This window comes from Cervus elaphus, chromosome 8, assembly GCF_910594005.1.
Source record: "Cervus elaphus chromosome 8, mCerEla1.1, whole genome shotgun sequence".
Taxonomy (NCBI): domain Eukaryota; kingdom Metazoa; phylum Chordata; class Mammalia; order Artiodactyla; family Cervidae; genus Cervus; species Cervus elaphus.
The window spans coordinates 4,373,308-4,388,092 of record NC_057822.1 but is presented as its reverse complement, the minus strand read 5'-3'; the positions used below and the strand labels follow the sequence as shown (position 1 = coordinate 4,388,092).

The window sequence follows — 14,785 nt, the reverse complement described above, 5'->3', positions numbered from 1 at the left end:
AACTTCTTTAAGCATCTTTTTTTTTAATCCATAAAATATGATTAATTTATATAATTTAAGGTTATTATATTGATAAAATTAATTGGAATGAGATTGTGTTTGTAAAATCTAGCTCAGTTTTAGCCTATCATAGCCGTAAAATTCAGAACTAAATTGGTGGTGGTGAAGATTGTGGAGATCTTAAAATATTAGGTATAGAATGAGGAGGACTGTAATAGTTAGCACTACTAGTGATGCCGGGAAAGATTGAAAGCAAAAGGAGAATAGGGCGGCCGAGACTGAGATGGTTAGATAGCTACATCACCAGCTCAGTGGACATGGATTTGAGCAAACTCCAAGAGACAGTGGAGGACACAGGCGCCGAGCTCGTCTGCAGCCCATGGGGTAACAAAGAATTGGACACAACCTAGTGACTGAACAAGAACAGGTTGTAGTATGGGTAGATGCTTTACATATGTCATTTTGACACTTAGTGTAAGCCTTAAAGGTTAGTATTATTAGCCCCACTTTACTGACTAAGAAGTTGAGGCTTAAAAAAAGGATTAATCACTTGCTCATAGTCACATAACTAGTAAGTGGCAGTGATGGAACTCAGATCTAGGGTTATTTAACTCAGTCAGTTGCCTCCTAACCTGTACCATCGTCACCTGAAAGCAAACTGATTCCTCAGCTCGTGCCTTTAGCTTCACTGTCACAGCCATGACATCAGAAATCAGAACTAGGGCTCGATCCCAGAGCTTCTGGCTCATAATTCTTTGCTTTTTACCAGTTTTTTTATTGAACCAGTGAAGGGTTGTGGATTTTGTTGTTGTTATTTTGTTTTTTTATACCAAAATCATTTTGTATCAGGGTCTAGCTGATTAACAGTGTTGGGATAGTTTCAGGTGAACAGTGAAGGGACTCAGCCAAATAGTTTTTTTAATAGAAGAATACTGTTGATGAAAATGACCCTTAAAGGCCTGGCCATAATACAAGTTAGTTTGGAATGGGAAGAATTCACAGATAAGCCAGCTACTTATGGGTCTTTTGTTGTGCCATACCCTTTTATAATGAGTTTTTAAACTTTATTGGATTTTTTTAAATTATAAAATAACAACCTATTGGAATAATTCAAACAGAATAGGGATATACACAGAGAAAGTTTATACTCTTCCCTTGAAGCCCCAGTTAAGTTTCCTTTCCTTCCAAGGCAATCAGTGCAAGTGATATGGTTGTATTGTTCCATAATTTTCTTTATATTTATAAAATCATATAAAAATATACACATATGTATAAATAAGATGTTTTTAATTTTTTGTTTTAATTGAATTATGTTATTATTTTGCATTTTGCTTTCTATCCCCACTTAGTGTGTTTTAGGCATCCCCTTAGGTCATTGCAGATAGATTTTACTCACACCTTGTAATAGCTTCATATATTCCATTACATATACACACATACACATATAAATTTTTTTCATTAATTTTCATCTCTTCTGCCCCTGCCCCACCCCATGTTGTTTTTGGTTTCTTGTTTTGGATGGTTTTTTGCAACCAGAAAAGAAGCAGTGCTGCAATAAACAACTAAGTACATTTATTCTTACATGCTGGAGCTTTTACTTCTTTAGCATAGGTTCCCCCAAAGTTATATACTAAAGGATATATATTTTTAAACTTTTTTATTGAAGTATAACAGAAATACAAATAGTTTGGGAACAGGAAAATTGCTCATTTATATTTTTTGTTAAATTCAGTTCAGTTCAGTCCCTCAGTCATGTCTGACTTTGCAACCCCATGAACCATAGCATGCCAGGCCTCCCTGTCCATCACCAACTCCTGGAACCTACCCAAACTCATGTCCATCAAGCCAGTGATGCCATCCAGCCATCTCATCCTCTGTCATCCCCTTCTCCTCCTGCCCTCAATCTTTCCCAGCATCAGGGTCCTTTCAAATGAGTCAGCTGTTTGCATCAGGTGGCCAAAGTATTGGCGTTTCAGCTTCAACATCAGTCCTTCCAATGAACACCCAGGACTGATCTCCTTTAGGATGGACTGGTTGGATCTCCTCATAGTCCAAGGCACTCCCAAGAGTCTTCTCCAACACCACAGTTCAAAAGCATCAATTCTTCGGTGCCCAGCTTTCTTTATAATCCAACTCTCACATCCATACATGACTACTGGAAAAACCATAGCCTTGACTAGACGGACCTTTGTTGGCAAAGTAATGTCTCTGCTTTTTAATATGCTGTTTGGGTTGGTCATAACTTTTCTTCCAAGGAATAAGCGTCTTTTAACTTCATGGCTGCGATCACTATCTGCAGTGATTTTGGAGCCCCCAAAAATAAAGTCAGCCACTGTTTCCACTGTTTCCCCATCTATTTGCCATGAAGTGATGGGACCAGATACCATGATCTTAGTTTTCTGAATGTTGAGCTTTAAGCCAACTTTTTTACTCTCCTCTTTCACTTTCATTAAGATGCTCTTTAGTTCTTCACTTTCTGCCATAAGGGTGGTGTCATCTGCATATCTGAAGTTATTGATATTCTCTTGGCAATCTTGATTACAGCTTGTGCTTCATCCAGCCCAGCATTTCTCATTATGTACTCTGCATATAAGTTAAATATAAATTAATGATTTAAATACTCTCATAATGTTTAATTTTAAGCTACCACATTAGTGTATATTTCATTGTATATCAGCAAAGTGAACATACCTAACTCTCTGGTCAATAAATGTAATTGTACCTTTCTTCCTTAAAGATGACCACTGTCCTAACTTCTAACATCGTAGCTAACTTACTTTTGAGGCTTGTTTTATTTAACAGTGATTTGTTTTACTTAAGGTTGGCAGTGGGACTATTCATAGATTTCTAATACGAACCAAATACAAAAATCAAACAGCCATAAGAATAATGAAAACCTAAAAGCTAATCTCTTAGTAGAAAAATAAGGCTATCTTCATGAACCTTGAGTGAGGGAAAATTTCTTTAGCAAGATGCAAAGTAAAGGAGGAAAATATCAAATATGACTGTTAAAATTTATAACCCTTGGTGCAGCAGATGGTGCTATAAATAAAATAAAAAGGTAAAGCCACAGCCTGGGAGAATATATCTGAAATGCATATAGCTGCCAAAATATTAGAATCCAGAGTTGAAGGGGAAAAAAGCAAATCAGTAAGAAGAAAAAAAGCCCAATATAAAAAACGGACAGTTCATAGAAATGAAATCCATTGGCTCATAAACTTAAAAGATACTCAGTGTTATTCATTATTAGTGACAAGAATTGACAAGATACAGTTCTGTGCAAGTCACATCCATGAGAGTGAGGGCAAAATGCAAAGATGAGCGTAATCACTTTGGAGAGTAATTAGACAACAGTGGTGAAGATGTTCATATGCTATTCCCCAATAATTTCACTTCTTAGTGTATATCCCAGAGAAATTCCCATTTGTACACAAGGAATCACATGTTAGAATGTTTATCTAGGTATTGATTTAAATAGTGAACAACAGGAAGCAACCAAAATAAGCCTAAAAAAGAAGAATATACCACAGTTTATTTTAAAAAATAATTAGGCACATGAGGAAAAGACAGCATGAATGAGAACCAACAACAAGCAAATGCCCTGTGTTGGGCTCCAGATACTGGTTTTATCAGGCACAGATGTTAAATGAATATGCTTACATTCAAGGTGATAGATTGACAATTTCAGTAGAGAAAGATAAAGTATAAAAAGGACCAAACAGAATTTCCAAAACTGAAATTAAAATTAAGAAGGCAATAAAAGGGTTTAATAGCAGATGAGACACAGCTGAAGAAGAGAATTATAAACTAGAATGTAAGTGTATAGAATCCAGATTGAAGCACTGAGACCCCCAAAAAGAAAATTAACGAGAGGTTAAAAGATGATAAAATCAAAAGATTTCCTGCAAACCCCAAGCATGACCTTTTTTAAAAAGGCTGTAGGAAACCTTTTACAACTGGTCCTAGTAAAGCTAATTACAGGAAGAAAAAGATACTAAAAAGAAACAATAATTTGTCTGCAAGTTTCTTAGGACTCAAAAGTCACCATATGTAAAAAAAAAAAAAAAGTTGGTAAATCAAACTACAATAAAATTAGCATTTTTCATGAAAAGGTGTCACCATTAAGTGAGAATGCATGCCACGTGTTAGAAGATAATTGCAGCATAAAAATCCGATAAAGCGCACACCAACTGAGAAAGTAGCATTGACATGCACGCGCTATCATGTGTAAAACAGACGGCGACACGGGGAGCCAGCCTGGCGGCCTAGGTGAGGGGGGGTGGGGAGAGGGGGGCTCATGGAGGAGGGGTGTGTATGCATATCGTTATGGCTGATTTGTGTTGTATGCAGAAACCAATACAGGATCGTAAAACAGTTTTCCTCCAATTAAAAAAGTTTAAAAAAAAACTAACAGATTAATAAGAAAATAGCTTAATTTTTAAATAGACAAGAGACTTAAATATTTCACCAAAGAGGTTATCCAAATGACCAATAAATATGAAAAAAATTAATCAATTAGATAAAACCATGGAGTAATACCAGATTGCTAAATTTACCAGATGTTTGCAAATAGGTGAAGCAACCAGAACTGTCAAGCAGGGCCAGTGGGAATATAAATTGTAACAGTCACTTTGGAAAAGAGATTAGCATCATCTACAAAACCTGGAGTTATTTATTTATTTATTTATTTTTTGCTATAACCAGCATTCTTAAGAATATACACAACAGATAAACATACATTTCTTATGGGCCAGGAAGCGTATGGAAATGTTTGTCATTATTCATAGTGAGTAAAATCTTGAAACTGCCTATAAACAGTAAAATGGATGAATTGTTGCATGTTCACACTAGGACACTCAAACCAAACTATAACTGTGTACACATGGCTCTAACAAGAAAAAGGTTTAGCAGAAGAAGCCAGACCCAAAAGAATATATATTGTTTGTTTATTTAAAGTTCAAAAGTAAATACGGGATTTGGGGATGCATATCTGGATGGTAAAACAAAGAAAAGCAAGAAAGTGGTTATTATAAAAATATAGGATAATAGGATTAACTGTGAAGGCTGGATAGTTGTAGTGCTTTGAAAGCATTTAAGTGAAGCCCTGGGAGGCTTCAGTGTTCTTGAAGCTAAACTTTGAAAAGAAGAAGAGCAAACAATAGAGTGAAAAAATTTTTTAAATGGTCAGGGCCCTTAACTTGAATATTTAGTATCTTAAAAATGAAAGATGAAAGTAAATATGGCAAGATACTAAGTTTTAGCAAACTTGAATAGTGAATACTTGAGTGTGTGCTCTTTTCTTTTATACTTTATAAGAGAAGAAGTGGCGTTAAGCTGATTATTTTTGGATGGCATGTCCATGAGCAGTGTTGTCCAAAATTGAAATGATAGTATATGTTTCACTAAGGCCAGCTTAAGCTGATTTTTTTTCCTTTTAAGTTTCGGTTTCCTGTTACAATGCTTCTTGTGAAATCAAGCAAGAAGGATCTACTCTGTGCAACGTTTTCCAGTCCTTCTTAACTACAGGTGCTACTTGTTTTGTTTTGTTTTTAACATAATTGTTAGTTTGAGAAACAGTTCCTCCAGCAGAAGGAGAGAAAATGAAGAGCGAATTAAAAAATTAAGATATTACCCAGGGGAGGTATTCTTTTTCTATCCATTATATTCATTAAGTTATTTCAGTAGCTTCACTTTCATTATCAGTATGTTTTACTGAGACACATCTGCAGAATTGTAAGATCTTTGGCCTGGTTCATAGTCCTAAGAATGTATAGACCTATGCCACTTGCATGGGTTATCATGAATTTGAAGTATTGGAATCTAGTTATGATTGCCCACACAGTCATATTATCTTTCTAAATAGTAGTAGTTAAGAGTAGTGGCAATCGTAACAGTATTTTGAGGGGATGTGTTACATCCAACTCATTTAATCCTCACAACCATTTTATTATTCCTATTTTAAAACATTTTGTGAAAGTTGGGAAATTGCCTAAATAGGGATTTTATGCATGTGGAGGTTGCCAGTGTTAAATGATAGAACCCTAGTTCGAACAAGAGCCAGTGAAAGCGTTAGTCACTCAGTCGTGTCTTGACACTTTGAAACCCCATGAACTGTAGCCCTCCACACTCCTCTGTCCATGGAATTTCCCAGGCAAGAATACTGAAGTGGGTTGCCATTTCCTCCTCCAGAGAATCTTCCCCACCCAGGGATTGAAACCAACTTGCCTGCGTCGCAGGTGGATTCTTTACCGTCTAAGCCACCAGGGAAGAATTGGACTATAAAGAAGTCTGAGTGCCAGAGAATTGATACTTTTGAACTGTGGTGCTGGAGAAGACTCTTGAGAGTCCCTTGGAGAACAAGGAGATCAAATCAGTCAATCCTAAAGGAAGTCAACCCTGAATATTTATTGGAAGGACTGATGCTGAAGCTGCAATACTTTGGCCACCTGATGCGAAGAGCCAAATCATCAGAAAAGGCCCTGGTTCTGGGAAAGATTGAAGGCAGGACAAGAAGGCAGTGACAGAGGATGAGATGGTTGGATGGCATCCGACTCAGTGGATGAGTTTGAGCAAGCTCTGGCAGATGGTGAAGGACAGGGAAGCCTGGTGTGCTGCAGTCCCTGGGATCACAAAGAGTTAGTCACAACTTAGCCACTGAACAGCAGCAAGCTCAAACAGAGACTTAGATCTCTGGTTTTAAAGTCTCGGGGTTGGTTTTTTTCCTGACCTCGGGCAATAAATGGAGACATTTTTGGTTATGACTACTAGCATGTTAGTGTGTAAAGGATGCACTTCAGTGCGTCAAGTTCACGATGCTCCTGAACATCCTACAGTGCACAAGACAGCCACTTGCAACAAAGGGCTGTCCAGCGCAAAACGTTCATCGTGTCAAGGACGAGAAACTTGGTCTGCATTGTTGAGGTTTTAAGACTTAAGAGAATACTTATTGTCATCGTTCAGAGCAGGGTTGTTTTGTTTTTGTTTTGTTGACCACTCTGCACAGCTTGTTGGGGTCTCAGTTCCCTGAGCAGGGATTGAATCCCCACCCTCAGCAGTGAAAGTGTGGAGTCCTAACCACTGGACTGGGAGGGAATTCCCTCAGAGCAGTTTTTAAACCTTTTTCTGCCTCTTTGTCATTCACTTCAGTCACACACCTCCGTAAGTCACTTTGCAGTTCTTACCTAGGGGAGGGCTTGAGAAAACAGCTGTGTGTCAGTTTTCCTTGACATCTTAAGGGGTGGTAGGCTTTCTAAAAAGAAATTCTTTAGATTTACAGAGGAAATTGATACAATAGTTTTGGCTTTACCAATGGGCTCTGCATATCAGCTGGTAAAGAATCCGCCTGCAGTGTGGGAGACCTAGGTTCAATCCCTGGGTTGAGAAGATTCCCTGGAGAAGGGAAAGGCTACCCATGCCAGTGTTCTGGCCTGGAGAATCCCATGGACTATATAGTCCATGGGGTTGCAAAGAGTCGAACATAACTGAGCGACTTTCACTTCACTTCACACCATATTTATTGTGTACACAGGCACACTTGTTTAGACTTCTATGCAGCTGCCTGCCTTTGCCAAGTTCTGCTAAGTGAAACCTCTGGCACATAAGACTTTAAGACCTTATAAGAGATAGTAACATGGGCCTCTTGAGTATGCCGCTGCTTCTGCTGGTTCAAGTAGGAATGAATGAAGAGATCTGCAAGACCTTCTTCACAAACTGTAGCTTGCCAGGCTTTTCTGTCCTTGGAATTTTCCAGGCAAGAATACTGGTGTGAGTTGCCATTTTCTTCTCCAGAGGATATTCCCAATCCAGGGATGGAACCCTGGTCTCCTGCGTTGCAGTCCGGTTCTTTACCATCTGCAGGGAGTCCCCCTTCAAAGACTGCAGGGCATTTAACTAGAACGCAGTACTTCTCTTAGGAAGCGGACATCTGAAAGTGAAAGTAAAGTCACTCGTTCTACTCTTTATGACCCCATGAACTATAGCCTACCAGGCTTCATCGATGGGATTTTCCAGGCAAGAGTGCTAGAGTGGGTTGCCATTTCCTTCTCCAGGGGAATCTTCCTGACCCAAGGATCAAACCCAGGTCTCCCGCATTGCAGGCAGACACTTTACCCTCTGAGCCACCAGGAAAGCCCCGAGGACATCTGAATTGAGTGGCAAATAAAGAAGGGCAGATAGTAGAAATTGCTATCCTGTATCTAAATCTGTGCTTAAATAAAATTTTACATTGAATTATTAGTCCTTTTTATTGCACTGTTTCATTTTAATCAAAATTTAAAGAAAATCCCTAACTCGAAACTCATTTTGAGCCTAAGTTCCTAAGAGCGGGGCACTGCTAAATTCCTACTGCCTGAAATGGTTTCTGGTACATAATAGACCCTCATACATAGGTTTTGAGTGAATGGATAAATGCATGAATGAAAGTATAACTTGAGTTTATTTTGCACCTTAAGACCACTTTTGTTACTTTTAATCTCTGCTGTGGCAGGCATGCAAACCTCAGCTGTAAAGAATGCAAACCTCACTGTGGGTAAATTTCTGCATTCTGTGTCCTGTTATACCAGATCCAAGACTTTTAATGTGCCACTGAAGAAAAGATTGATGAGAAATGACTTACCCTTTCATAACTTGACCACTCCCTTTTCAGTGCTGTATACCTCTTCGAATGTATCTGATAGAACACATTTTGGTAGATGTGTTCATTGTACATACAGATCATGTTATGTTCATTTTTAGCTGGGAATTCACTAAGGTCAGGGCATCACCACTGATAAATGATAGCATGTCACCGTAGACCCAGGAGTTACTGTTGAACAATTGATTTATTGCTGTTCACTTCACATCTTAGAGTTAGTTTGGGGCATACCACTGTTTATATTATACTAGTCATTCCAGATACTTTACCGCAGACCAGAACATGCTTTAAGCAAAACAGCTACTGGGCCATGGATTACCACTAGCATCTTTATGTTCTAGGACAGCCCTGAAAATCCTGAGCATGCTAATAGGCAAGGCCAGGACTTGTCCTTCTATTTTCTAGTCTCCTGTTGGACTCCGTCAATACACAACTGACAGCCCTTGGTGATTTTCAGGGAGTTTGATCCTTTTAAGGAGAAGAAGTATTTACCATCAATACTAACAAATACATTAGCAGTTCAAATCCAGTTGCTTGAAGGAAATGACTCCCTAATCCTGACAGCATTCATAGCCAAGGTTGCTGGCTGACCGGGATGTGGCAGGTCTCATCGCAATATGAGATGGACACTGTTAGTTTACAGTGTAATGTGGTGTCACATGGTTAGTTTACTGTTGTGTAAAAATTAAAAGGTAGGTACTCTCCAGCAAATCTAGCTTACCAAGCAGTCTTGGTATAAAATATTCCCCATTGACTCCCTCACTTTCTAAGGAATCATCTCCCAAACAACCCATCTGAAACACTTAGTATCTTAGTTTTAATTCCAGACTACAGTTTAATGAAATTATAGTTGTCTGAGAGAGAGCTTCTTCTCACTGTGGCATGTCACCTTTCACTTTTGGTATTATCCACGATCACATCTTCAAGCATCTACTTCGTCTACTGTTAGGAACTGAATGTTTATCTCTCCCCCAATTCATAGGTTGAAGCCCAACCCTCCAAGTGATGGTGTTAGGAGGTGGGGCCTTTGAGACGTAATTAGCTTTAGCTGAGGTCATAAGGGTGGATCTCCCATGATGGAAATTAGTGTCTTTAACAAACAGGAAGAGGTACTAGAATTTCTTTTCCACCACATGAGGATAGAGGAGAAGGCAGATGTCTGCACACCAGACATCTGAAGAAGAGGGTTCTTCTTCTCCAGGAATTGGATCTGCCTGCACCTTGATCTCGGATCTTGTCCTCCAGAACTGTGAGAAATAAACATCCGTTGTTTAAGCCACCCTATCTGTGGTAGTTCATTATAGCAGCCCTACCAGACTAAGTAAGACATTCACTCTTCATGTTCTCACTAACAAATTTTATTGAGTCTCCTGACCAGTCAAGTGTCCCCTGACAACACAAGTCAACTTAATACTATCATAATTTCATAATTCTGTTGAATTTAACATCTCTTAAGAAGAAGAAGATTACCGTGTATCACAGTTCTCAGGCGGTATCCTCCCTGGCCTATTTCCATATTTCCACAGCCCCTGTTAACCATCCCCAGAGGACATTAAGATCATGTTCCAACGCAAGTCTTTAGGGCATTGTGTAGCCAGACCTTCATTCATTTAGAGACAAATGTGCTTGCAGGTCTGTGGCCATTCTGCTGATCGTTCCATTTTAATACTTCCATGTGAACATATCTAACAAGCATATGCAGCAGTCACAGGTTCCTTATGTCCTGTACATGTAAACTGTTGTGTGACCACCATTTTGGGATAGCAGATATTCAGTTCGCTTGCCTTTTGTGGTTCTCTCCCTAATTGCTTTGTGAACTGAAACATTTTTTTAATGTTTATGTTATTACAATATAGATTTCTCTTAAATTTTACTAATAAGCATGTCAGTACAGCTCCAAATTTAAATATAGCTCTATTAGTTTGTAGAATTCTTGGCTATGTTCTGGGCACTATTACTTATTTTAATTAGACTGTCTCATTTAATCCTTCAAACAGTCCTATGAGATAGATGTCCCCATTTTAGAAAGAAATAGACGTTCGGAGAAGCTAAGTAATTTGGCCAAGGTCACATGGCAGTGCTGGGATTATGACTGTCTCCACAGCTCCTGTTGCACCAGCTGCTTCATGGTGTCCCCAGTCTGTAATCACTGGAATCCTTTTGCTGATGACGGGATTAAGGCTTAATGAGGTAGCTTGCTCACATTTACATACTGATGAGGTGTAGAGCAGGGATTCAAACCCTGATTTTACAGCTCAGGATTCCAGTGCTCTTTCACTTTGAGTGTTCCAAATATGCCAGGTAAACGTTATTCTCTGTGACTTAAAGCACTTCCAACAAACCTATTGCGTCGGATGCTTAAAGCTGCATTCAGGTTAGACACAGGGATTGTGCCTCCCTTGTTCGGATGATTAATGAATTGGGGTTAAAAGAATTGCCTTCATTTAAAATCAAGCAGGCAAAAAAAAAAAAGAAAATCATGCAAGTGAATCTTTTCAATATAGCCTTCCCTACATAAAAGGTGTAAAAAGCAAATCCTTTAATACATTTTGTGTAGGGAAATTGTCCCTTGCCTTATGTCATTTCTACTTGTTCCTTCCTGTAAATAAAATACACAAGTTGTATTTATTTGACCTTTCTGACTGATTTTAATTCTGGTCCCTCTCATTAAGACAGTGGTTTGAATTTTCATATTATCCACATTTTTCACATCTTCTACATAGTAAATCCATAATGCAGGAAAAATGTTTTTAAGGCTGATAAATTGTGATGGTTTTTATCCCATCAGTCTATAATGTCCTTAGTATTAAAATAGACAGTGGTGGTGAATATGCTAAGAAGTTGGCAAAGACCTCTTGATGTGTTTATTTGAGTTCCTGTACAACAGCAAATTGAATATAACTGCTGAATTTTTGAACCTTTGCTTTGTTCTGGAACCTAATGTCATGCTGGGTGCTCTGTTATATAGAACCTCTCAGATATGCTGCTGCTTTACATTCTGGGTGGTAGAAAGTAAAAGATAGTCTACTTTTGGCTTCTGCTTTGAAAACCCTTTGCTTTCATGTTTCATTTCTTTAAGGCTAATTAAGTACCTGCTCTCAGAACTTCCCTGGTGGTCCAGTCCCCTGTGCTTCCAACGCAGGAGACCTGGGATTGATCCCTGCTTGGGAAACTAGATCTCACATGCCACAACTGAATGTCTTACATACCGCACTTAAGATCTGCATAGCCAAATAAGTACAAATAAATTAAAAACCTACACTCTTGTGTGATCATAGAATAGGCCCGACTTTGACATAACCTGTTGTCACTTGTATTTGTATGGCCTGAATTTGGACATAAGGACATGTTAGCTTTCCTGTGATTGTCTAAAACGAATCCATATTTGGTGTTCTTCCCCTCTTTCTAAGTTAAAAAAAAAAAGTGAAATGAAACATTCGGCTCTGGTTGATAAGAGCTGGCCTTTTGTTGAGTGGTCTTTCATGCCTCACTGGGAATATGTTGGAGAGTTTGCCATCAGTTCTAGCACAAATATGCTGTGATATTAACTCCTCAAGTTTCTAGCCATTCAGCCTTGATCAGCAGCTGTCCAAATCCATTCTGGTTGACAGCTCTTTTGTGAATATAAATACAAGACATCCTGTTTTTTATTAAATTCTCCCACTAAATCTAGGACAAAGACCATGTATTTCAGAACTTTGGGAGCCACTTTGTGTTCTAGGAAAATCATTTTGCCATATTGTCATGGCTGTTCAAAATGGTACTCGGGATTTTGTCTGTAAAATAGAATTTTTTAGTCAATCATTATGCTGGTTCACTTCCTTTATATTCTGAATTAGAATGTCTCTGTATTTAGTTACAAGTAACCTTGAAGGTGAAGCTATTGCAGTTAATAGAAAACAATTGTCATTGGGTTTGTATGAACATCTTACAAGCATCTTGCCTCCAACCGGCCCCTTCCCTCCGTCCTGAGTCTTCCTGTGTATCAAAACAAAGTGTCTAAGTTGGGCATTTATTAGACAACTTGTAGAGACCTAGTGTTTTCTTTTGGCACATAAGAAATAATCAATAAACATAGTGTATCGATAGACAAGTCAGATACTAGCATTACAGTGTTGTGACATCCCCCTTAGGAAAAGATGTCTCATATTCTGAAATGTGACCCTCACACACATCTTTCTGCATCTTTCTAGAATATTCTGTATCTTTCTAGAATAAGGATCTCACCTCCAACAGTTTTCCTATGGCCGTGAAATTCTCCCCTGCTTTATTTCATTTTTATTTGTTTCTTGAAACCAAAGTACCTACTGTAGTAATTTGAAAAACAAAAATAATAAAACCTTTGACAGTTAAAAAGGTCTCGAGGAGTGCGGAGTCATGCTTGTAATCGTATTAAAAGGATTTTAAAGTCAGCTAGAGGCACAACCAGCCATAGGGGATGCAGTACATTTATATGAGAGGAGTGTGTGTCTTTTCTATATAAAATTTAAAGCTTCTTAACCATTGAAAACTTGAAATGCCTAAAGCTAAATTGTGTATCTTTTGTAGAATGCTTACCTGTGGTTCGGTGAGCATTATTTTGCACAGTAAAGAAAATAGATTTTTGAGAAAATCATTGGATTTCTTTAAGTAATCTTGCCACTTTTGCATTTTCCCATCTGGATGCAGCTGAAAGTACCCATGGCAGACAAGCCTGGTAACACAGTGAACTTCCGGAAGCTACTACTGAACCGTTGCCAGAAGGAGTTTGAAAAAGATAAAGCCGATGATGATGTCTTTGAGAAGAAGCAGAAAGAGCTCGAGGCTGCCAGTGCTGTAAGTATTTTCACAGAAAAACTGTGCTTGTGCGTTTTGAGTGTTATCAGAATTTTCATGAAGCCGGCTGCCTCATCGTCCTGCTACTTCAGTACGTAGTTTCTGTTTCTTCAGGTGGGGATATACTGTATTGATGTTTAGAGGAAAGCTTTATTCCTTTTAGTGCCACGTGTTAAAACGACTCAACCTTCTAAGGTAGGATTTCAGAACCTAGACTTCAGAGAGGTTACTGAATTCCAGAAATCTCCTGAAATGGATACGAACTTGTGGGTATAGTTTTATTTTCTGAATAGGTCTGTGGTTAACTGTCAAAACCTCAAAGGCTCTCCTTGACCCCTAGTTTAAACAAGTTTATTTCAACAACAAGACACTTGAAGGGAAAATTACGTAGGATCATTTCTTCTTTTACAGTAATTTATCCTTACTTAAATAGAGATTGCCTTATGTGTAACAGCTACATACAAAAAAATTATAAAATTTTCACTGGTTTTACAATGGTTAATAAAAAAACGTCAAAATCCTCCAATCAAACAAGGAGTGCAAGAATTTTTATGTTGTTCTGTTTTTGGTAGACAATGAAAACAAAATAATATACTGGAGTATAAAGATAAGAGTTGATGAGTATGCCCCTAATGGAGATAAAGGGGATGTTTTCACCAAACCAGTATTTATCCCCATCCCATCTTCATTTGATGTTAATCAAAACATACCATCGGCCCTTTAGTTTTTTTAAAAAATGCACTATGCTTGTGCATATACACCAATTACATTATGTACAGTAAAGGAATGAGAAAGGGGAAAATGAATGAAATAGAGAAACCACACTCTAGTAGTCAGGATGTGGTGGAACCAAATTGTGATTTTCTAACGGAGAATGTCTTTTTGGTCTGGAGGAACAGAACTCTAGGGGTTCCCTGTTTAGTAGACACCTACTCTCTGCTGTTGGAACACAACAGTTGTATCTTCATCCTCCACTGCCAACTGTGCAGATGTGTCCTTTTCATTGACTGGCTGCCTGTCAGATCGGAATTGATCTGCCTCACTGACAAACCCTTTCGTTCACAATAGGCTTTTATTAGGGTACTAAGTGGTGTATGCCTCTTAATGTTAAACAGCATCTCTGAACCATCCTGCCCCTACACCTTCAAATTAGTATGATCGTTTTTCTCAGTTTTGACTCCTTCCTTGAGCTTTTCATCAACTAGGCCAAGTGCCATAGTCTCCCTAGCTGCCTCTTCATAGAAGACTTGCCAGGTCTGTACTGAACAAGCACACGGGCAGCACCAGTCAAACGTATGTTTTTAGCATCTATTGAGTAGTACCATCTTCATCGTCAGG

At 38.5% G+C, this 14,785-nt stretch overlaps 1 protein-coding gene and 1 pseudogene across 32 annotated transcripts in view; one reads left to right on the top strand and one right to left on the bottom strand.

The window, feature by feature from the left end:
• The window catches only part of EIF4G3 (eukaryotic translation initiation factor 4 gamma 3), a 342,348-nt gene that overhangs the window by 285,798 nt on the left and 41,765 nt on the right, over nucleotides 1-14,785 (top strand). For all 32 annotated transcript variants that reach the window (XM_043909093.1, XM_043909094.1, XM_043909092.1 and 29 more), the window contains one exon: nucleotides 13,301-13,447. In XM_043909093.1, the coding sequence (XP_043765028.1) occupies nucleotides 13,301-13,447 (147 nt within the window). The remainder of the gene's footprint in view (nucleotides 1-13,300; nucleotides 13,448-14,785) is intronic.
• LOC122698867 lies at nucleotides 14,366-14,664 on the bottom strand (annotated as a pseudogene).